General features: G+C 40.4%; 1 protein-coding gene and 1 non-coding gene across 3 annotated transcripts in view; both read left to right on the top strand.

Moving 5' to 3' along the window:
• CANX (calnexin) overlaps positions 1 to 23,848 on the top strand; it is a 34,880-nt gene that overhangs the window by 4,299 nt on the left and 6,733 nt on the right. For both annotated transcript variants that reach the window (XM_028527184.2, XM_028527183.2), the window contains exons 2-11: positions 10,337 to 10,513; positions 10,802 to 10,875; positions 11,317 to 11,375; positions 11,835 to 11,976; positions 12,980 to 13,061; positions 14,150 to 14,342; positions 16,246 to 16,435; positions 19,192 to 19,305; positions 19,603 to 19,759; positions 23,605 to 23,820. In XM_028527184.2, coding sequence (XP_028382985.1) covers positions 10,340 to 10,513; positions 10,802 to 10,875; positions 11,317 to 11,375; positions 11,835 to 11,976; positions 12,980 to 13,061; positions 14,150 to 14,342; positions 16,246 to 16,435; positions 19,192 to 19,305; positions 19,603 to 19,759; positions 23,605 to 23,820 — 1,401 coding nt within the window. In that variant the 5' untranslated portion in view covers positions 10,337 to 10,339. The remainder of the gene's footprint in view (positions 1 to 10,336; positions 10,514 to 10,801; positions 10,876 to 11,316; positions 11,376 to 11,834; positions 11,977 to 12,979; positions 13,062 to 14,149; positions 14,343 to 16,245; positions 16,436 to 19,191; positions 19,306 to 19,602; positions 19,760 to 23,604; positions 23,821 to 23,848) is intronic.
• LOC114510489 lies at positions 17,853 to 17,966 on the top strand. Its single transcript, XR_003685667.1, has one exon. It is a non-coding gene; the product is annotated as a small nucleolar RNA SNORA17 (small nucleolar RNA).

A 23,848-nucleotide genomic window follows, 5' to 3' on the forward strand; every position in this document is an offset into this window, starting at 1 on the left:
CCCAGTCCTAAAGTTGATCTAAATAGTTTTCTGAATTTGCTAAAATTTGATGCAGAATGTGTTTGTTTCTGTTAACTAGAATATTTTGTGTTCAAAGTCTCATGCAGTAATTAAATGTGTGTAGTAAAATAATACGGACTTTTTAAAGACTGTATGCTGAGAATACAATTATCATTAATGAAAAATATAATTTGGAGAATTCATAAAGAAGAATAATTAGTGATAGCTGGGAAAGAAATTGTAGATAAATGTAGACTTTTGCATATTTAAATGTTAACATTGTATATATGCAGCATTGCAAGGAAGTGTTAAGGAAGAAATCATATAAATAAAATGGGAGGAAAGCAAGTTTTTCTCATTATGTCCCATCATTCAGCTTTGTTGAAGCATGTTGGAGGGATAGGCAGGCATATTAGACCTTTTGGTCCAGTATGAAAATTGAAAATGTATTAACTGTGGTTGTACTTGGTGTATCAAAGAACAAACCTTTTGAGTACACCTATAAAGTACTGGACACTGGTAGACTTTGTATTATCTTTTTATATTTTCACAGCAAGCCTTTGAGTTAGTAGTACTATTACCCACATCTGTAACGCAGAAATAGAAGATTCCCTAGGAGTTCAGTAAGCTGAGCAAGGCCAGAGAAGAGCAGGAGAGTCTGGAACCCAGCTTCTCTGATGGGACAGGTTATATACCACCACATACACTGCACTGCATGTGTATGAGGGATTAACTTTGTGAACTTCAGTTTTAAAATAGGAAAGTTCCATCTCTAGAATTCAAGATAAATTCACTCTAAGAGTTAAGGGTGGATTGAAATATTAACAGTGAGTATATTAGAAGCTCTTGAAGAATCCTCCTAACCCTAGATTCTGAGAGCTGGGCTTTTGCTCTGTCCTTGGGAAATTGGGAAGCAAGCCAGAAAGCATTTATATTATAAATGGGTGCGTATTTGGTTCCTGTTTCTTGGTTTTGTGTACATTTTCCACGTGATCCCAGAGGGTAGAGATTCTCTGACTTGGATATAGGTAGATAATTATATTTGATTACTAAAAACACCCTAATTAACTGAAAGGAAAGGAGAAAGACTTTGCCTGAAGTTCAGATTTCTAATCCAGTTCACCTTTTTGAGTCTTTTGTAGTGTTGTGCTTTTTAGAAGACCAGGTCAATTTAAAGCTAGTTTTTAGATGACTTTAAGTTTAAAGAACCACCTTCAAGGATACAATTGTGTGTGTGTGTATACGCACATATATATTTAAAAAGCTGTTGATTTGGAAATAATTACAAACCCACAAGAAGTTGCAAAAAGAGTCCGGAGAGGTCTCTGTGACCGTCAGTCACCCAGCTTCCCCCAAAGGTGGCACCTTATGTAACTATGGTACAATAGCAAAAGCAGGAAGCCAACACTGGTACAGTCTATAGACCTTACTCAGATTTTAGCAGGTATCACATGCCATCGTTTGTACATAGTTCTGTGCGGTTTTATCTATGCCAGTAATTCATTTTTTTGATTTTTAGTTTTTTGGCTTTTTTAATAGAAGGAAAATACTAGCAGGAGTTTAAATAGTGCTACCTAACTTATGTGTATTTTCTTGTAAGTTAGAACGCTAAAAAGTAGGTTATAATGAGTTTACTTGGATACTAACCATAATCCCCCCCAAAAAGAAACCTTGACTTATAAACTGATAATACAGTATATGCATAAAGTTTGAAAACATGGGCAAATAAATACAGTCATCAAGGTCACCTTTAATCTATAAAAAATTTTCCCTCAGACTTTATGTATACCTTATATAGGAATGTTAGAGACCCATTTTTAGGAAAATGATTGATTTCTAGTTGGTGCTCATGACATTGAATTGAACTGTCAGCTAATGCTATGGGGCATCAGATGGATTTTCTCCTTTTACTCCAGAAAACAGTCTTGAACTCTGCCACCCAGGTTTTATCAAAAGCCCAGTTGTAAGACTTATGGATGAGTATTTGAAGGACATTCAGACTGTTCATTTTTCTGAAACCTAGATATTGTAAGTTTTATCGTTAGGTCAAGCTCTAGATTGGTGGCAGTTGGAACTTGAGCCATATAGCGTTGGCCCCCTTAGTGTTGGCTTTATTGACTTGGTCTTTGCTTACAGAAGGGACATAAGACAAGGTCAAACAAGACTCATATTTGCATGTGACTTGAGGGCATTTTTGAGAATGGTTGTCCTCAGTAGACTCATAGATGTTGAAAGATTTCAACGATTACAAAGATTCATGCTTGTAGTTTTTTTATACATTAAAAAGCTTTTTTATTTTAGAAGAGTTCTAATTTATAGAAAAATTACAAAGATGGTATGCAGAATTCCCATATACTGCCGTAACATTGTTTCCTCTGTATTAAGGTCTCATATTATGATCCATTTCCTACAATTAATGAACCAGTATTGAAACATTATTAACTAATGTCCGTATTTTATTCAAATATAATTAGTTTTTTAAAGTTATACTTATTTGGGTAACACTGGTTAATAACATTACATAATTTTCAGATACACAAGATTATAATTCGACATCTGTGTAACTGTATTATATGCTTAGTTTTGACTGTCAGTTGTTGGCTCTCCTGGAGGTCCATGCCTATAGTACAGCAATTTGAGATTTGGCAGAGACAACAATGAAATGGACCCATCATGTAGCACTGAGTCTCCTGGTTATGAGTTTCATAGCCACCCAGCCTTTGCCTCCTAGTTCAAAGGGGCTCTGCTATAGAGTTTCAGGTAGTAACCTTGCAATCTTAAAAATTAGGAGAGAAAGAGAGAAAATCGCTCCTAAAAGAAAGCCAGAAAATGATGTGCCTCATTTTCTGCTTTCAAACAGAAAATCAAGTCTGAGGGAAAGTGCTATAGCATTCAGGAATGCAAGAAACTTTGCCTGTAGAGAAGCTAATTTATTTTAGTGAACATGGGCTGTGGAGTGGAAGAGATGGGAAATGTGGCAAACGGAGAGTGCTGTTTAGTCTAAAGGTCTTTTTTTGTTGTTTTGTTTTTAAGGTTTTATTTATTTTTAGAGAGAGGGGAGGGAGGGAGAAAGGGAGAGAGGTATCTACCGGTTGCCTCTTGCACACACCCCCAAAGGGGGACTGGCCGCAACCCAGGCTTGTGCTCAGACCTGGAATTGAACCAGCGACCTCTCAGTTCATAGGCCAATCCACTGAGCCACACAAGCCAAGGCTAAAGGTCATCTCTTCACTCACTTTTATTCCTCACCATTCCTAATCTAGAGACCACCTGCTCTGTGGTTTGGGGGAAGTTGGGAGGGAAGTATGCTGTTTGTTTTTTAAAGGCATGATTGCCATATTCTTGAGCTACTTGATGCATATTTCTTATTGATAATTTTAGAAGCAGTGTGACAACAGATAAGTATGTTCTCTGCTTATGATTCTGTAAATGTAAAGACAAATGAAAACTTAAAAAGGGACAGACTTATGCAATCCTCCTAAACATTAAAATATGTGGAAAATCATTTTGTGTCTTTAAGACAAAAGCAGTATAGAATTACCAAGTAGGGTGTTTTGTGGTGGGAAATAGGAACCTTGACTTCTGATCCTAGTTTGGCCAATAACTAGTTTTCTTCAGGTCAGTTCCTGGACCTCAGTTTCTTTTCAAAAAGGAAAGTTAAGGCTGGCTTTCAATATTTCAGCTCCAGGATTTTTTTTTAATTAAACTAATTTTTAGAACAGTTTTAAATATACAGAAAAATTAGATAGTACAGAGGATTCCCATATAATCCATTCCCAGTTCCCCTATTAATAACTTAGTATAGTACATTTATTACAGTTAATTAACCAACATTGGTAAGTAATTACTAACTAAGGTCCATATTTAATTCAGATTCCCTTTGCTTTTGCCCACGTTCCTTTTCCAAGACCCACATGGCCTTCAGTCATCATGTCTCCTCAGTCTCCTCTTGGCCACAACATGTTTTTAGGCTTTCTTTATTTTTGATGACCTTGACATTTTTGAGGGCTGTTGGTCAGGTTATTTTGTAGAATGTCCCTCTGTTGGGACTTGCCTGATGTTTTTCTCATGATTAGACCGGGGATACGGATTTTTGGGGAGGAAGACCACAGAGGTTGAAGTGCTGTTTTCACATACCGTGTCGAGGGCACCTAACCACCACCATGACGTAGCGCTGTTCCTGCTGACCCTGATCACCTGGATGAGGTGCATTTGCCAGGTTTCTCCAGTGTAAAGTTAGCCCCTTCCCTGTCCCATATGTCTGGCCTCTTTGGAAGGAAGCCACTATGTGCAGCCTGCACTTAGGGAGAGGGGAGTTATGCTCCACCATCTTGAGGATGACATTACCCGCACAAATTACTTGGGGTATTTCTGTATGGGAAGTTTGTCTCTCCTGTTCCATTTATTTATTTACCATCTGTTTTTTATCAGTATAGATTCATGGGCATTTACTGTGTGCTTTGGGCAAAATTTCACAGCACTTACTCTGCTGCTCCTGCGCACCTTTGGCTCTGGGAGCCCTTTGTCGTCCCCCTTTCAGACATCCCCAGCCCCGTTGGCAGTTTGTTTTTGTTTTGTTTTTGAATACTTCTTTCCCTTCTGGCACTACAGAATGGTCCCTGCTCCTCTAGTATGTATTCTGCTCAAACACCAGAACCAGTCATTGCTTCACAGAGCTGTTTCCTCTTCTTGGAGATGACAGTAGAAACCATGATTAGTATTAGGTGTATTTGTTGTTACTGGGGTGTGGTTTCGTTAGGCCCTCTCAGCTGACAGAACCAGGGAATATATATGCATCAAGTAAGTGGTGCATTTACACATAACTATAAGTATTTCTGTATGTAACCTCTGTCTGTTAAGCTAAACGAGATCATACTGGTGCTTCCAACTCCTGCTGGTTACCATGTGGATTATTCTGGCCTCTTTCCTTTGCTTATCTGCAAATTCCCACGCCCAGCATGACAGTGGCTCCCACCATCCGCCACGCAATACCCCTTTACTTTGCTGTGCAGTTCCAGTGTACAGATACAGGGGCCGCAGGATTGTTTGTCTGCATGTTTGCATACCCGTGAGAAACATCTTACCAACCAAGAGCAGTGCTGCCTTAAGGTCTAGTTTCACAGACTGCAGTCACTTCCAGAGTGACTTTGCGCAGCATCTTTCCCTCCACCCTCTGGAATGAAGTCATGTTATATGTCTGTAATGCATCAGATTGTTTCATTACATCCTGCATGCTATCCTTGGATCACTCAACCTTCTAGATGATTTCTTACATGTTTCATGCATTGGTGACTTTTTGTATTGTGAAGTTTTATGGGTTTTGACAAATGCATAGTGTCATGTATCTATATATGGCATACAGTATAGTTTCGCTGTGCTTACCTAGTCAGTTTACCCCTTCCCCACAAACCTCTGGCAGCCACCAATCTTTTTACTGTATGTAAAACTCGCCTTTTTCAGAATGTCATGTAATTGGAATTATACAGCATGTTGCCTTATCAGATTTGCTTCTTCCACTTAGCAATATGCAGTTAAAGTTTATGCAAGTCTTTTTGTCTCTCTCTTTTTTTGAAGATTTTATTTATTTAATTTTAGAGAGCGAAGGGAGGGAGATAGAGAGAGAGAGAGAGAGAGAGAGAGAGAGAGAGAGAGAAACATCAATGTGTGGTTGCTGGGGGTTATGGCTTGCAACCCAGGCATGTACCCTGGCTGGGAATCGTCTGTTTGTCTCTTGATAGCACATTTCTTTTCATTGCTGAACAATATTCCACTGTGTGGGTGTTCTAGTTTGTTTATTCATTGACCTACTGAAAAATGTTTGGGTTTATTCTTCAAGTTTTGAGTGATTATAGGTAAAGCTGCTGTAAACATTTGCACACAAGTTTTTGTGCATTTGTAAGCTTTCAGATCAGTTAGGTAAATACGTAAGAGCATGATTGCTGAATTGTATGGTAAGACTAGGTTTGGCTTTGTAAGAAAGAAATTGCCAAACTGTCTTCCAAAGTGGCTGTACTATTTTGCATTTTTACCAGCAATGAAATGAGAGTTTCTCTTGCTTTACATCCTTGCCATTTTTAAAAAATTTTAGCTTCTCTAACAGGTATATGGTGGTATCTAGTTTTAATTTGCGGTTATGTAATGGCAAGTTATGTTGAGCATCTTTTCACATGCTTATTTGCCATCCGAATTATCTTCTTTGTTGAGGTCTCTGTTCAGATCCTTTGCCCATTTTTTTAAAGGTTTTATTTATTAACTTTCAGAGAGAGGGGAAGGGAGGGAGAAATAGAGGAAGAGAAATATCAATGTGTGGTTGCTCTTACATGCCCCCTTGGGGGGACCTGGCCCACAACCCAGGCATGTGCCTTGACTGGAAATAGAACCAGTGGCCCTTTGGCTTGCAGGCCAGTGCTCAATCCACTGAGCCACACCAGCCAAGGCTGAAAACAGGTTTCCTTTAAATGAGACCATTCTGGCTCCCTCACATGGATGCCTTCTTTCTCTAAGGTTTCTTGGTCCACAAAGCTGGGCGAGGTGGTGTACAGTTGTACCCTCTCACTAAACCCTGCCTGAACTCCCTATTCCAGATCACTGGTTAGTGCTCTCCCTGTCTTTTGCCTGTGTCACACCTCCTCATTATTAAGCTACCTCCTAGTGACAATCAGTCTAATGTGATAGTAATATAGGATTTGGAATCTTTGATTTCAGTTATTAGTTGTGATAAGGAGTAGGGTATTTTAATTTCACTAATTGTTTTTTAAAGATTTTACTTATTTATTTTTAGAGAGAAAGGAAGGGAGAGAAAGTGGGAGAGAAACGTTAGTGTGTGGTTGCCTCATGTGCCCCCTACTGGGAACCTGGCCTGCAGCCCAGGTATGTGCCCTGACTGGGAATCGAACCGGTGACCCTTTAGCTTGCAGGCCAGCTCTCAGTCCACTGAGCCACACTAGCCAGGGCTTCACTAAGCTCTTAATTATGTAAAATAAAGGCTTACATGAAAAATGTATGTGAAAATGCTTTATAAACTGGAAAACAAAGCACAAAGGGATTATTCATAAATTCTACACACTAGTTCTCAAAGTGTGGTTCCTGAGGCAGCAGCCTAGAACTCCTTATGAAGCTGAAATTTGGGCTTCGGGCCCAGCCCAAGTGCACCTAGGGTGAGGCCCAGCAGACTGGTTCCAGTTTGTGAAGCACTGCACTATTACATTACACTTAAAAACCAAAGGGCAATTGTATTAGTCTACTCGAAACAGAATACGAGATTTAACGATAGGGATTTAAACACTAGAGATTTATTTTCTCAGTTCTGGAGGCTGGAAGTCCAAGGTGAAGGCATCTGCAGGGTTGTTTTCTGTTGAGGACTTTCTCCTTGACCAGCAGAGAGTGGCCATGTCTCTGTGTCCTCATGTGGACTGGCTTCTGTGGGGGCACGTCTCGTAGGCGGGCACTAATCCTCCCAGAGCAGCACCCCACCTTTGTGACCTCTCTTAACCTTCGTTATTTCCTTGAAGGTCCTGCCTCCAGATGGAGTCACATCGGGAGTTAGGGCTCCAATATATGAATTTTAGGGAAACATGATTAAAAATAATTAAAAATTGTTGAAAAACATCAGTCCTACCTTTATTAAGTAGTTAGCCTACTAGATCATTTCCCTGGCTGGATTTTCTTTGAGCAACAGCCTTGCAGCTTCAATACTTAGTCCTAATTAATCCATTCGTTTTGTGGTTTATTCGGTTACTACTGGTTTTACCACCTTTTGTTTTACTTTTAAAAAGTTGATACATTGTTTAAACTGTGTTTTGGATTAATTGAGTTTTGTGGCTCATCCTTGGGAATCCCACCACCATTATAGCCTTGTTTCTATGCGAGACAGCCTGGGGGTTGCATAGAGTTGGTTTAGATCAGTGTTGAATCAGTCTGTGTAGTTCTAGAGAACCTCTTGTACTTGTAAATAGAAAAGCCGTATTGCTATGCCATGCATATTATTTTGACAGCAGAGATTAGAGGCCTTTCTAGTGAATTACAGATTACTAGTGCTTTTTAAGTATATAAGAAACTATAGCAGAATGTTGACATTGAAAGTTTGGCTGGGTGTAGTTCTGCAAAGTGAAAGATCACTGGTTCAATTCCTAGTCAGGGCACATGGCAGAGGCAGCTGATTGACGTTTCTCCCTCATCGATATTTCTGTCTCTTTCTTTCTCCCTCCCTTCCCTTCTCTAAAAAGAAATAAAATTTAAAGAATCTTAAAAGCTAATACCTATCCTAGGAAAGGTTGTAGGCAACTTCATTCACACATTTGTTTTCTGTGCTAAGTGTTCAGTATTTAGGCATCCAGTGGACTCCAGTCTTTTTTCTTTTTTTTAAAGATCTTGTTTATTTTAAAGAAGACAGGGAGAGAAACATCCATGTGCATTAGATACATTGATAGGTTGCATCTCTCTCACCCTCAACTGAGGACCTGGCCTGCAACCCAGGCGTTTTCTCTAACTGGGGAATCGAACCTGCAACCTTCTAGCTTGATGGCTGGCGCTCAAACCACTGAGTCACACCAGCTAGGGGCCTTACCCTTTTTTCATTTTGTGAACCCAGTCCCGAGACATGTTAAATAAAAGAAACACCACCAAATAATACATAAAAGTCTAGTTCTACTTTATTTACTTTAAAGGATTAGAGTTAGTAAGGAATTTGGCATTAAATTCAGCACTAGAATAACTTCATTGACATTTTTTTCTAGACAATTGGTCAGATGCTGCAATGGTTGTGAGTTGGGGCCATTGAAGTTTATGAGGGAGCCCCTTAGTTAAGTTTCTTTCTTTGTTTTTGTTTGTTTTGAGTTTTGCCTGAGGAATAAAGATCTCCATTGTAAACAAAAAAATCGAGCTCACTTTTCTTTTTTATTGTGATGAACACATATAAGCTGTGCAGTCTTAACCGTTATTAGGTGCACAGTTCAGTGGCATTGAGTACGTTCACATTATTGTGCACTCATTACCTCCATCTCTTTCTAGAACTCTTCTTGTCTTGCAGAGTTAAAACTCTACTACATACTACCTGGTCATTTTTTGCATCTATGTGGCTCAGTTTTGTTTCGGTGCTTTTTTTTTAAATCCTCACCTGAGGATATGATTCGAGAGAGGAAGGGAAGGGGAGAGACACATGGATGTGAGAGAGAAACATCCATCGGTTGCATTCCATACCCGCCATGGGGCTCAGTTTCTCCACCTTCAGATCTGTGGTCCTTGGAAGGAGGACCCACTTCCTGTAGTATTTAGGAAATAAAGAGATAAAAGTAACTGGGCCTTGGTTTAATTTTTTTGTTGTTGTTTATTATATTCTTGTTGAGTCTTCAAACACTAAAACTATTTACACTTGATGATATTTAAACGACAGCAGCAGTGTGTGTTAAGTAATTTTTTTTTATCCTCACCTGAGGACATGCTCATTGATCTTTTTTTAGAGAGAGGGGCAGGGAGAGGGAGAAAGAGAAACATCGATGTGTAAGAGAAACATTGATCATTTGCTCCAGTGGTAACCAAACCCAGAACCTAGGTATGTGCCCTGCTGGGAATCTAACCCTTGCCCTTTTGATTCATGGGATGATGCTCCAACCAGTTGAGCCATGCCAGCCAGGGCTATATTAAGTATTTAATGTGAAGCTAGTTTCTGTGTTATCATTTTGTTATTATGTTTTAATTAATACAGGAAAGGTGCTTTTCTCATTTGTCAAGCTTTTTACAAATGCAAGAGGTTAATTTGAAATTGTATTTGAACATTCTAGCTGTGTGTATGTAGCTAATGTGATATTCAACATGATACAAGGACAACTGCTTTTTAAAAAAATTTTATTTTTTTATTTTTTTTAAGGTTTCATTTTATTTATTTTTAGAGAGGGGGAAGGGAGGGAGAAAGAGAGGGAGAGAAACATCAATGTATGGTTGCCTCTCACATAGCCCTCACTAGGGACCTGGCCTGCAACCCAGGCATGTGCCCTGACTGGGAATCGAACCGGCAACTCTTTGGTTCGCAGCCTGTGCTCAATCTATTGAGTGACACCAACCAGGGCAGGACCATTGATTTTTGTTGTTGTTGTTGTTTTAGGACAATTGTTTATAGTTGAGTTTTATTTTGAAATTTTCTTGAAATTGAATCCTCTAAACTGATTTTAGGAAAACCCTTGATTCTCTGGGCTTTCTTTATCTGTAAAATGAAATGCAGTATAGTTCCTTTTAGTTCTGCTTTGAAAGCCATGATTTTAAGTGAGAGGAGTTGGTGGTCTTTATGAACGTTTTTGGAGGAGGTGATACATTTAACCCACCTCACTATTTTTATATGTAGATCATGGAAGAGAAGTGGTTGTTTTGTGTGCTGCTGGTCCTTGGCGCTGCAGTCATTGGAGCTCACGAGGCCCATGACGAGGATGCAGTTGATATTGAGGATGACCTCGATGATGTCATTGAAGAGGTAGAAGACTCAAAATCGAAGCCAGAGACCAGCACGCCTCCATCTCCAAAGGTTTGAAGTGGTCTTTGAATCTTATTTGTTTTATTTCTTGAGGTAATTAAAGGATGAAGGTAAATTTGGATACTTTTCAGAGGGAAAGCCAGTCTGCTGAAATATGTATTGATGTCTGTGGCAGCCTTTTACATCTTGCTAAAGATAAATTACAATATATGAACTGAATTCAAGGGCCAGCAAGGAAAATTTTGTGGTAATTGAAAGCAAATCAAGAGAATATGTCCTACTAAAAAAGGAATGTTGTTGAAAATTTCAGTTCTTAGTTGATTTTTATGTTTGACACAGGTCACCTACAAAGCTCCAGTTCCAACAGGGGAAGTGTATTTTGCTGATTCCTTTGACAGAGGAACTCTGTCAGGGTAAGTACTTCTTAGGAGAAAACTTAGAGGCAAACATGTACAAAGGGGAATAGTGGGTTCCTTTTAGGATACATGTTATATACTGAAATGGTGATGATGATTTTATATCCCCAGTGGTCATGCCCATTTAGGAAAATGGTCTTTTGGAACCTGTGGTCCTCACTTCCATTCGTTCTCTTCTACCCTGTATTTTGTTATTTGAGGAAAAATTTCTTCTCTTGAGTCTTAAAAAAGTGGGATTATTTCATGGGTTTGATACTTTTTCTTACAGGTTTGTGAACCAAATATTGATGTGATCATTACTTATGTGACTTTTAAAAGTAGAGTGGTTGAGTAGACAAGGAGAGCTGGGTAGATCCTGCTTTTGTTAGTATTTACATTGTTTCTTTTTACAGGTCAGCTATCATTTGGACCTTAATTTTGGGTTTGTCTTAATTACAGGTGGATTTTGTCCAAAGCCAAGAAAGATGACACTGATGATGAAATTGCCAAATACGATGGTGAGAGTGTGTTTGATTTCAGTAGAACAGCAGACTGAGGTTTGAAGTGTTGTTTCCATGACATTTCCTAAGACTCATTTAAAGGGAGTATGTATGCATTTTAAGATTGTTTTCCTTAGAAGTTTTGCTGTCTTTGTGTGTTCCGTTAGATTTTATAGGGTTAGACCTGTTTGTTTTACACCATGAAATGGAAAGATAATTTATCACCTGTTGTGTTGTGTGTTGGAAGTGGAAGGTCCTTTGAAAGCTTTGGGAAAGTGAATATGCTACAGGTTTTAAAAAACCGTATCCTGGTATTTGTCAAATACATGTGTGTGTAATATGAATGGGCCAGCTCTGGAGAGTGGAGTAGGTTAAAATATGTCAGCACGGCAGACTTGTACTCCTTGGAGTTGTGTGCACCATGTGAAGGACCCCTGAAGGTATAGTTAAAGGTGTGGGACTTTGTATGTCTTGTAGGAAAATGGGAGGTAGACGAAATGAAGGAAACTAAGCTTCCAGGCGACAAAGGACTTGTACTGATGTCTCGGGCCAAGCATCACGCCATCTCCGCTAAACTGAACAGGCCCTTCCTGTTTGATACCAAGCCTCTCATTGTTCAGTAAGTGAAACATTTCTTTGATAGAAACTTTCTAGGAAGGGTGACATCAGAAGACATTATGAAACTGTGACTCTACATAAAACAATTAGGAGAATTACTGTGTATTATAAGAGGGATTTTCGAGTGTATCTAAGCATCCTGTAATCTAATGTTATTTTCATTCCTAATAAATTATTTTGAAAGAAACTGGCTATTCTTTCTCCTTATAGCAAATAAACTTCTGGATTTTGCAAAAAGTATTAGGTTGCCCAAAACATCTGTATATTTTTTTTTCTGTAAAATAAAAGCTGCATTTTTCATTTTTACCAATAACTTAATTGATTTGGATATTTTGAGTATGTCAGCTATCTCCCACTATTGGCTTCTAGTGGGTAGAGGCCGGGGGGCTGCTGAATATCTTTTAACACATAAGACAGCCCCACGGCAGATATTTGGCCAAAATGTCAGTAGTGCCAAGAAACTTCGCAAACCACTTTTGACACATTCGTTCAGTCAGTCACAGCACCTTCTGCACATACTGCACACATCTTTTTTGTATGTTTCAATTGTTTTCACCTTTCTTGAAATAATAAAGCATAATATACCAAAAATGTTACATATCTTCTTCTATCTTTGATACTAAAATGGCTGTATAAAAATTTACCAATTTTGATAAGGTTTTTTTAATGCACAGATATGACAGCTGTCAATAATCTAACAGAATCTTTTGAATGAAGTTAAAGACAACTAAGCACTACTAGAGCCGTCATATGGAAAAAATTAAGTGAACTTTTTTCAGCCAACCCAATACTTACTGGGAATCTGCATTAAGCTTTGATTTTATTTTACTTATTTGGGGGGATTTGGAAATTATTCAAAAGCAGTTACAAGATGGAATCTCTCCTAAGGATAAGCATACGACCTATGCTAAAATGTGAGAAACCAGAGAAGAAAAGGGGTAATAGATAAGAAATTTGATCTTTTAGAGTGCCATGTGGTTTTCTGCTTCTCTCTCTGAAATTAGGTATGAGGTTAATTTCCAAAACGGAATAGAATGTGGCGGTGCCTACGTGAAACTGCTTTCCAAAACCCCGGAACTCAGCTTGGTAGGTAACTTCCCTTTGACAGTGGGGTTATTTTATGTGGGTACCCATGAAAGAAAATCTTGTAAGAGCCATAAAAATAAAGGCTAGTTCTGCCATTGAATCATTTCAGAGGGCTGGGAATATGGTGACTGTGACATTTCTGTGCTTTCTACTGGAGATGCGAGTTCAAAGCTGCTTGTCCGTTCCTGGTCTCCACTCAGTGGCTTGTTTCTTCGTTTTGTGACAGAAGCAGTAACTGTCTGGATGTGTCTGCATTCCTTTGTTTTTTAGGCATTTTCATAATCTCATGTAAAATTTCCTGATGATTTCTGTTTATTCCTTTTCACTGTTACCTATACGGACCTCAAAAACTAATCAGCTTTGCTCTTTAAAAGATTTCAATTACAGTTGACATTTGGTATTTTACTAGTTTTGGGTGTACAGCACAGTGGTTAGACATTTATGTAGTATATGAAGTGAATCCCCCGATGAGTCTAGTACTGCCCTGACACCAAATATAGCTATTACATTCCCTGTGCCGTACTTTACATCTCTGTGACTGTTCTGCAGCCTGCCGGTTTGTACTTGTTAGTCTCTTCCTCTTTTTCACCCAGTTCCCGGACCCCTCCCATCTGGCAACCCTCAATTTGTTCTCTGTATCCATGAGTCTGTTTCTGTTTAGTTCCTTTTTGTTCTTTAGCGCCCACATGTAAGTAAAATGATACGATACATCTTTGTCTGTCTGACTTAATTTCACTTAGCATGATACCCTGGGTTCATCCATACTTCCACAGGATCAGCCCCCCCCCCCCCCCTTAAACGATTTTATTTATTTATTTATTTTTAGAGAGAGGAAGGGAGAAAGAGAGGGAGAGAAACATCAATTGGTTGCCTCTTGCACACCCTAAACTGGGGACCTGGCCTGCAACCTAGGCATGTGCCGTGACTGGGAATCCAACCGGCGCTCAGTCCATGGAGCCACACCAGCCAGGGTTCAGCTTTCCTTTTAATGTGACAATAGTTTATTTGGGATTTTATGAGAGGAAATATCACACTTTTGAAATGTTGCTTCTTAATTTACTTAATGTAACCCACTTTTATTTCTGAAGGACCAGTTCCATGACAAGACTCCTTACACAATAATGTTTGGTCCAGATAAATGTGGAGAGGACTATAAATTGCACTTCATCTTCCGCCACAAAAACCCCAAAACAGGCGTATACGAGGAAAAGCATGCAAAGAGACCAGACGCAGATCTGAAGACCTATTTTACTGATAAGAAAACACATCTTTATACATTAAGTAAGAAAAACCATTAATTTGGGGGGTTTTATGGCATACAGATTTTATCCTTCATTTATTGTAAAGATTACAACATGTACAGAAGACCTAAGCCTGCAAATCAGGTCTCTGTTAACCTAATATCTTAGTGGTGAAATGAACTTAATGTCTCAGCACAAAAAGAAGCCTCTCTTTCATAGTTTGAATTGGGAATTGGGGTTTGGGCAATTTTGAGAATAAGCTATTGTCCTATAAAGAGCTTCTTGGCTGAGGCCCTCATTTCCACCCTTTGTTTTCTTGTTGAAGAATATTAAGTAATAGAACATATAATAGAAATATATACAGTGTTTTTTAAATTATCTTTTAGTTGAAGTTTGCTTGGATGCTCCAACACCTGGACAATTGAATGTAATCATTGGACATTCAAATGGGATTTTTGTTTTATTAAAGCTTTTCCTGCTGATTTGAGATTACATATACACACTCCCTTTTTTTTTAAATCTTTGCTAGAGGATATGTTTATTGATTTTAGAGAGGAAGGGGGAGAGGGAAAAAGAGAGGAAACATTGATGTGAGAGAGAAACATCAGAAACATCAGTCAGCTGCTGCCTTCCGTATGTGCCCTGACTGAGAATTGAACCTGCAACCTAGGTGTGTGCCCTGACCAGGGATCGAACCTGTAATCTTTTTTCTTGGTGTACAGGACAACACTCTTAACCAAGTGAGCCACCTGGCCAGGGCCACATGCCTCTTTGATTAAAGAATACAGTAATCTACCCAGCTGGCATAGCTCAGTTGATTGAGCTCGGGCTGCGAACCAAAGTGTCACAGGTTCGATTCCCAGCCAGGGTACATGCCTGGGTTGCAGGCCATAACCCCCAGCAACCGCACATTGATGTTTCTCTCTCTATCTCCCTCCCTTCCCTCTCTAAAAATAAATAAATAAAATCTTTTTAAAAAAGGGTAAAAAAAAAAAGAATACAGTAATCTGTGTTCTTTATAGCAAAAGTAACACATATTCAATATAGAAATTCAGAAGATAGAAATAAACATGAAGCCATTCATAATTATCTGAAATAACATTGTGATATGTATTTGATCATCTGTGAATAAACACATATAAAATAAGCACGGATGGATGTAATTTGTTGTTGAAAGTTGAATATCTTGTCGTGCACTTGCTCTTTAACTTCACAAAGTGCAGGGATCTTTCCATGGGTGTACGACGTGTCATTGGCAACACTGTCGATGGAATTGTTTATCATTGAGAACAGTGGCCTGGCACTCCATGGTCTTCCACAGTCTTCTGGATGTGCAGTGCCACAGTCAGCCGCCAGCCAGACATGTAGCCGTGGGACCCAGGCTTTAGCACAGTCACACTTAAGATAGCTTTATGGATTTAAAATTGTGTTTTTTAAGTTCTCCATAGGACTCCAAAAGTACAACCATGAGTACACATGGTTTGATAAATAAAAGGTTGGTGTAGTTTCAGATACTGGTAACATAGATGGTAGTAATACCAACTCAGAAAAATGAGGAAATGGATCCTTACTGGGTGTGATTATAATAAATAAAGCTGATTTGCCTGCACTAGCGCATAATCATTTGTGTCAGACTGATATTACAATAGTTTTACTTTTTAGAAAATTTTAAAAATATTCGTAAATGAAGTCTTTTGTTGTTTTTAAATTTCATCCATCATCTGTTTTAATTCCTAAAATTCTGAGGAACTAGCTTTAGGATTTACAGATAAGGAAACTAAGATTGACTTGCACAGGGCTCCAAGACTGTGTTCTGACTTCGTTGCCTGAGGTCTTTACTTCATGCTTCTGCTGTCTGTTAGAAATAGTCTTTTGTATTGTAAAGACAGCTTGCGAATGAGCAGTTAATTAACTTCTTAAAATTTCCTTTCCTTTTTTTTCAGTCTTGAATCCGGATAACAGTTTCGAAATACTAGTGGACCAGTCCCTTGTGAACAGTGGCAGTCTGCTCAGTGACATGACTCCTCCTGTAAACCCCTCGAGGGAAATCGAGGACCCGGAAGACCGGAAGCCCGAGGACTGGGATGAAAGACCAAAAATACCAGATCCCGATGCTGTCAAACCAGATGACTGGTGAGTCTTTCAGTGCGGTCCAACAAATGAATGTTGGTCTGGATGTGGTAACTTTAATAATTTGTGGTGCAGTGCACATGGGAGGGAAAATGTGGGCACCTGCAGCCAAAAGGGGGCCATGCAGACCATCTGGATGGCCTCCCACCCTCCATAGGCCAGAGTCCACTCGTGTCGGTGAGCTCGTCTGTGCTGACACAGTCGGGTGATGGCAATACCTCAGGCCTCTTTGCCTGGCCTTTCACATGCTTCTGTGAATTCACATTGAAAGCTTGAGTCCTGAGAAATTCTTTTAAAAGATTTTGTTTATTTATTTTTAGAGAGGAAAGGAGAGAGAGGGAGAGAGGGAGAGAGAAACATCAATGTGCAGTTGCTGGGGGTCATGGCCTGCAACCCAGACATGTACCCTGACTGGGAATCGAACCTGTGACGCTTTGGTTCGCAGCCTGCGCTCAATCCACTGAGCTATACCAGCCAGGGCCGAATCCTGAGATTTTAAATTTTAATTTGAAAAATAATCTTTATCCTATTTAAATAAAACTCAAGAGCTCTCTGTTCCATTTCGGGCAGTGGGATACTTAATTATCCACAGGGACATGAGCTGCCCACACAGCTCCAGTTCAGCGGGCAAATGAAGTTGGCATGCATGTGGTGAGTGGCCTAACAGCAGGTGTTACTTGGTGACCAGAGCACCATGTGTGCCTCATCCAGGGGTGGTTTCGTGGAGCCGCATCAGTCTCAGACTTGACAGTGGGGTGGGAGCAAACTGAGCGGTGGCGGCGGGAAGTGGCTGTGCTGGTCAAAGCAGTGCCACGGGCAGAGGCAGAGGAGCAGGAGTGCACGCAGTGCTCAGTGCAGGGAGCCAGTGTGCGGGTGCACACCAGAACGTGATGAAAGAGGAAACTGGCTTTGGGAATAGCAGGACGTAAACAAGGAGAAGTAATAAAACTGATCTTCCATTTGTAAAAGTGTCCCCTTAGGTTTAGCAGTGAAACTAGTTGGTGTTTTTCCTCCCTTAAATTAAGGTGTGGGTTCCTGGACTCGTATGATGTGCCTAGTGTGAATGCCGAGTTTATTTGTGTATTTGGTGAAAATTAGATCTGGACTCAGCCTTGCTTAGTATCAGATTCCCTAACCAGCTATTTCATTTTGTGGATGGCGGGGTGAATGTTCTGTTTGAGAGGGTCAGCTGAGTGTAATGCAAGTTCAGGTTCTCTCACAGTTAATTTGAAATGAGCATAGTTCAAAAATAAGCACCTGTCTGAGGATGTGTGATGTCTTTGCTTACCAACTGAAGTGGCACTTCTTTCAGCTACTGCATGAAACTTGGAAAGGTACTTCTTGACAAACTTTTATTTTCACAGTAACTGTGAGTTATAATGAACATACTAAAATCAGTCCTTTTATATTGTGCCATCGAACAGCCACTAGGGGTGTTGCAGATGTGGCTGCCCTGTCACGTTTGTGTCATGAGGCGGCAAAGAGAGGCTTGTCTGTGCTGAGTGAACATCCAGATGATTGATAGTCTGACACTTGGCCAAAAAAAAAAAGAGAGTACATTTTAGTGGTTTCGTGTACTCTCCAGTGTTGTACAGCCATCACCACTGTCGAACTCCAGAGGATTTTCATCATCCCCCAAAAGCCCTTCGCATTAAGCTGTTCCTCCGTATTTCTACATTCCCGACTTCTTGTTCTTATGGCTTTGCCCATTCTGGACATGGAATGAGTATGTGACCTCTTGTGCCTTGGCTTCTCTCATGAACTATAATGCCATCATGGTTCCTCCAAGTTGATGTCGTGTCGGTGCTTCGTTTCTTTTTATGGCTGAATACTGTTCTATCATGTGGCCAATGCCAGTTGTATGTCTCCATCCCTTAGCTGATTGACATTTAGGTCATTTCCCCTTCTTGGCTGTGATCAGACTGATGCTTCTATGAGTGTTCTGGTATAGGTTTGTGGGTGGATACACATTTTCATTTCTCTTGGATATATACTTAGGAGTGCAATTGCCCGGTCATATGGTAACCCCGTGTTTAACTTTTTGAGGAATTGCCAAACTGTTCTCCAAAGTGTTGCACCATTTTGCTTTCCCACTGGCAGTGTATGAGAGTTTCGTTTTCCCCACATTCTTGCATCAACACTTGTTTTTTGTCATTCTTTTTTTTTTTATTAGCCATCCTAGTGGTTGTGAAGTGGTATCTTATTGCGGTTTTTGCTTGCATTTCCCTGATGGCTAATGATGATGAACATCTTTTCGTATGCTTATTGGCTATTTGCATATCTGTTCAAATTCTTTACTGATTTTTTAATTGGGTTGTCTTTTTATTACTAAATTACAAGAGGTTTTGTCGGGGGGAGGGTGTGTTTAAAGATTTTTATTATCTATTTTTTAGAGAGAGGGAAAGGGAGGGAGAAAGGCTAAGAAACATGGATTGATTGCCTCTCTCGTGCTTCCAGCTGTGGACCCAGCCTATAGCCCAGGCATGTGCCCTGCCCAGGAATCAAACCAGCGAGACCTTTTGGTTCACAGTCTGGAACTCAACCCACTGGGCCGTACCAGTCAGCAACAGTTCTTCTATGTTCTAGATACTAGGCCCTTATCAGATACATGATTTGCAAATAATTTCTAGGAAGGATTTTAAGTGTTGAGATTAAGAACTAAATATATTTAGATTGCCCTGTTTCAGATTCACAGGTGGGTCTACTTTGTGATTCTCTCACCAGTGTTGTCATCACTGCCTTTTTCTTTCGCATTTAAGGGACGAAGATGCCCCTGCTAAGATTGCTGATGAAGAAGCCACAAAGCCTGAGGGCTGGTTGGATGATGAGCCTGAATATGTAGCTGATCCAGATGCAGAAAAGCCAGAGGATTGGTAAGAGCTCTAGTTAACTTGTTAAATTGCTTGCTTTTTTATTGAAGTAAAAGTTTATACTTAAAGACAGCCAGGTCCCCAAACTTAGAGCGTAAGTCTCAACAAAATCAATTATTTTTGTGTGTCCTTCTTTTTAATGTACCTATCGTGAGAAACTGGTTGCTAGAAATGCAGAAACAACACAGTGCTCTGTAGCATGACCCTGTGAAAGCATTACTACAGAATGTCAGGGGAGCCCCAGGATGGCAGTTCCTAGTCCTTTGTCACAGGACCCATTTGTAATTTGTTTTTCCACAGGGATGAAGATATGGATGGAGAATGGGAGGCTCCTCAGATTGCAAACCCTAAATGTGAGTCAGCCCCTGGCTGTGGTGTCTGGCAGCGACCTATGATCGACAATCCTAATTATAAGGGCAAATGGAAGCCGCCCATGATTGACAACCCTAACTACCAGGTATGTGCCTCTTAATGCGCCTCATTGACCTGGTTGTGTTGAGGTAGAGGTGGGATCTGTAGAGAGGCTGCCAGGCTGATCACTGCATTCAGGCTATTGAATTACAGAGTAAATGTCATAAACCAAGAGAGCTTGTGTGTTCAGCGTGGAAAAGAAAAACCTAAAAACTAGAAAGAAGAGTTTTCATAGCTGCTTTGTGACTTTTGTTTAAAAATGAAAGACAAGTGGAAACTTGAGTTTGGGTGTCCTGCTTGCACGTGGCAGGGGTGTTGCAGCCACAGGACACGGGCCTGGCATCTGTAAGGCCAGGTAGAGGCAGGACTGGGGTGGGAGTTGGCTCCCCAACCACAAGTCAGCTCCTTGCTAGATGTCAGTGTCCTCAACTGGGAAAAAACTGTGAGGCTTAGAAGAGATAGTAAGAGTACAGGCAGTGATGTTGTCAAAGCTGCAGGTTTATGATGGACATGTAACCATTCACGTCCTGGTCCTGCTTCTATTTTTATCCTAGTTGCATTATTTGTAATTGTTAATTTTGTTTTGTCACACTTGGAGTCTGTGTCTGTGCATACACTGTGGCTATATGTATACTTTTCTGTTTTTCTTTTTTTAATATATTTAAAAATATATATTTTATTGATTATGCTATTACAGTTGTCCCAGTTCCCCCCCTTCATTCCCCTCCACCCTGCACACCCTTTAGTTCATGTCCATGTGTCATAAGTTCTTTAGCTTCTACATTTCCCATACTATTCTTACCCTCCCTCTGTCTATTTTCTACCTAACATCTATGCTACTTATCCTCTGTACCTTTTCCCCCTCTCTCCTCCTCCCACTCCCCTGTTGCTAACCCTCCATGTGATCTCCATTTCTGTGGTTCTGTTCCTGTTCTGGTTGTTTGCTTAGTTTCTTTTTGTTTTTGTTTTTGTTTTAGGTGTGGTTGTTCATAATTGTGAGTTTGCTGTCATTTTACTATACATGTTTTTTATCCTCTTTTTCTTAGAAAAGTCCCTTTAACATTTCATAAAATAGGGCCTTGGTAATGATGAACTCCTTTAACTTGGCCTTATCTGAGAAGCACTTTATCTGCCCTTCCATGCTAAATGAAAGCTTTGCTGGATAGAGCAATCTTGGATGTAGGTCCTTGCCTTTCATGACTTGGAATACTTCTTTCCAGCCCCTTCTTGCCTGCAAGGTCTCTTTTGAGAAATCATCTGACATTCTGATGGGAACTCCTTTGTAGGTGACTATCTCCTTATCTTTTGCTGCTTCTAGGATTCTTCTTCATTTTGACCTTGGCTAATGTAATTATGATGTGCCTTGGTGTGTTCCTCCTTGGGTCCAACTTCTTTGGGACTCTCTGAGCTTCCTGGACTTCCTGGAAGTCTGTTTCCTTTGCCAGATTGGGGAAGTTCTCCTTTATTTGTTCAAATAATTTTCCACTTGTTGCTCTTCCTCTTCTCCTTCTGGTACCCCTATAATTTGGATGTTGGAATATTTAAAGATGTCCTGGAGGTTCCTAAGCTTCTCATTTTTTTTGAGTTCTTATTTCTCGATTCTTTTTTGTTTGGTTGTTTCTTTCTTCCTTCTGGTCCACTCTATTCATTTGAGTCCCAGTTTCCTTTCCATCACTATTGGTTCCCTGTGCATTTTCCTTCATTTTTTCATCTAATTTGTGACCAAATTCAACTAATTCTGTGAGCATCCTGATCACCAGTGCTTTGAACTGTGCATCTGATAGGTTGGCTATCTCTTGGTTGCTTAAAAGTATTGGCTTTGGGGCTTTGATTTGTACTTCTGTTTGAGCCCTTTCTTTTCTTTTTTTCTTTCTTTTTGATCTGGTTGGGCCTGTTATGTATGAGGGGCGGAGTGTGCCCCATCACTGGGTTATGACACGCTGGGTTATGATGCTGTATGTGGGTGCGGGGTCCGAGAGGGAACGATGTCGCTTGCTCCTCTCTCTGTTGGATTTCAGTCCCTTTCCCTGCTTTCCCCAAGCAAACTGGGCCTTTCTGGTGCTAATTCCCGTGTGGGTGAGCTTGTGTACATTCTAGGACCCCGTGGGTCTCTCCAGCGCACTCTCCTGTGAGGCTGAGAGTCTCTCCCTGTGCCTCAACCCCCACACATGTTTTTAGTCAGTATCCTGAGGTTCTATTTCCCAGCGCTGAGACCCTGGGTTGCGTGGTCTGTCTCACTGCCCAATTTTGCCTGGTTTATCTGCGCACAAATGTTGCCTGGACAGCCTTTTGCGCAGTGCCTCGCTTCACAGTCGCCGCCTCATTGGGTCTGCCAGCTCCCTGTGCTCTTGTGCCTGGGATGCCTTTCGCACCCGGGATGTGTTAAGCTTTCGGTGCCACCACTTTTTATGCCTTGACCCCTCTTTGCCCAACTGCCCAACTCCGCCCCTCCTACTGGTCTGGGTGAATGTGTATATTTTAACTCCTTGGTTGTCCGACTTCCATACAGTTCGATTTTCTGTCAGATCTGGTTGTTATCTTGTTTCTAAATTGTTGTTGACCTTATTTTGGTTGTGGGAGGAGGCACAGTGTGTCTACCTATGCCTGCATCTTGGCCGGAAGTCTTTTTTTAATATTTTATTTATGGATTTTGAGATAGGAGAAGGGAGGGAGAAAGAGGGTTGCCTCTCAAGTGCCCCCTTCTGGGGACCTTTCCTGCAACCCAGGCATGTGCCCTGGCTGGTAATGAACCAGCTGCTTTTTGGTTAGCAGGCCAGCACTCAATCTGCTGAACCACACACCAGCCAGGGCTACTTTTCTGTTTTTAAATGTATTTTTGATTGTGCAAACAATAAGATCAATTAAAAATTATCCTTGAAAAAACTGTAGTTTAGCTGTTGGGTTGATGGCCTTTTAGGTGAATTGCCACTTTTTTTTGTTTTTGTTTTTGTTTTTGTTTTTTTTGAATCCTTGATGTAGTAATCATTCTTGTGCATGTCTGAGTGTACGTAGTACCTGTTTCTGTAGACAGTTACTTAGAAGTGAAATTGCTGGTTGGGGATCATTTACACTTTATTTTTCTTTTCTTTTCTTAAGGTTTTATTTATTTATTTTTAGAAAGTGGGGGAGAGAGGGAGAGAAACATCATCTCTTTCAGTGTGTGAAAGATGTTGCCTGTTGCACACCTCCATCTGGGGACCTGGTCCCAATGCCAGGTATGTGACCTGACCAAGACTCAAACCAGTAACCTTTCAGTTAACAGGCCAGCACTCAGTCCACTGAGCCACACTAGCCAGGGCAAAAATCACTTACATTTTAAATCACCGTTAAAGAGCCCTGTCTGGTGTGGCTCAGTGTATTGAGTGCTAGCCTGCAAACCAAAGGGTTACAGGTTTGATTCCCAGTCAGCGCATATGCCTGGGTTGTGGGCCAGGTACCCCCCTGAGGGGGGCGTGTGAGAGGCAACCACACATTGATGTTTCTCTTCTTCTCTTTCTCCCTCCTTCCCCCTCTCTCTGAAAATAAATAAAACCTTTAAAAAAAAGTAAGTCACCACTAAAGAAGTTGGTACCATATAGGCTCCCACTCCTGCTGACAAACTAGTTGGTGAGAGTGGAGGCCTTTAGAATATAACAGGCAGAGCGATATGTTGGTTTGAATCAAGATCATGGATATTAGAAATCGAAAGTAGTTGGAGGTCAGACATCTTCGAGGTAGTGTGTGAAACATCAATAGCATTTATTGTTTGCTTCCTGTTATTCAGTTAAGTTTCACAAAGTCAGCACTTAAATTCATCTATCATGCAGAATTCATTTTAATTCATAGTTAGGTTCAGCATAAATTTATGTTGATCTTTATCTGAAATGACTTTTTAAAAATATTTTTCTCTAGGGAATCTGGAAACCCCAGAAAATACCAAATCCAGACTTTTTTGAAGATTTGGAACCTTTCAAAATGACTCCTTTTAGTGCTATTGGTCTGGAACTGTGGTCCATGACTTCGGACATTTTTTTCGACAACTTCATCATTTGCAGCGATCGAAGAGTAGTCGACGACTGGGCCAACGATGGATGGGGCCTGAAGAAAGCAGCTGACGGGGCGGCTGAGGTTTGTGCTGGCTTGTTTTGTATGCACT

The sequence above is a fragment of the Phyllostomus discolor genome, chromosome 13, assembly GCF_004126475.2.
Source record: "Phyllostomus discolor isolate MPI-MPIP mPhyDis1 chromosome 13, mPhyDis1.pri.v3, whole genome shotgun sequence".
NCBI classification, from domain to species: Eukaryota; Metazoa; Chordata; class Mammalia; order Chiroptera; family Phyllostomidae; genus Phyllostomus; species Phyllostomus discolor.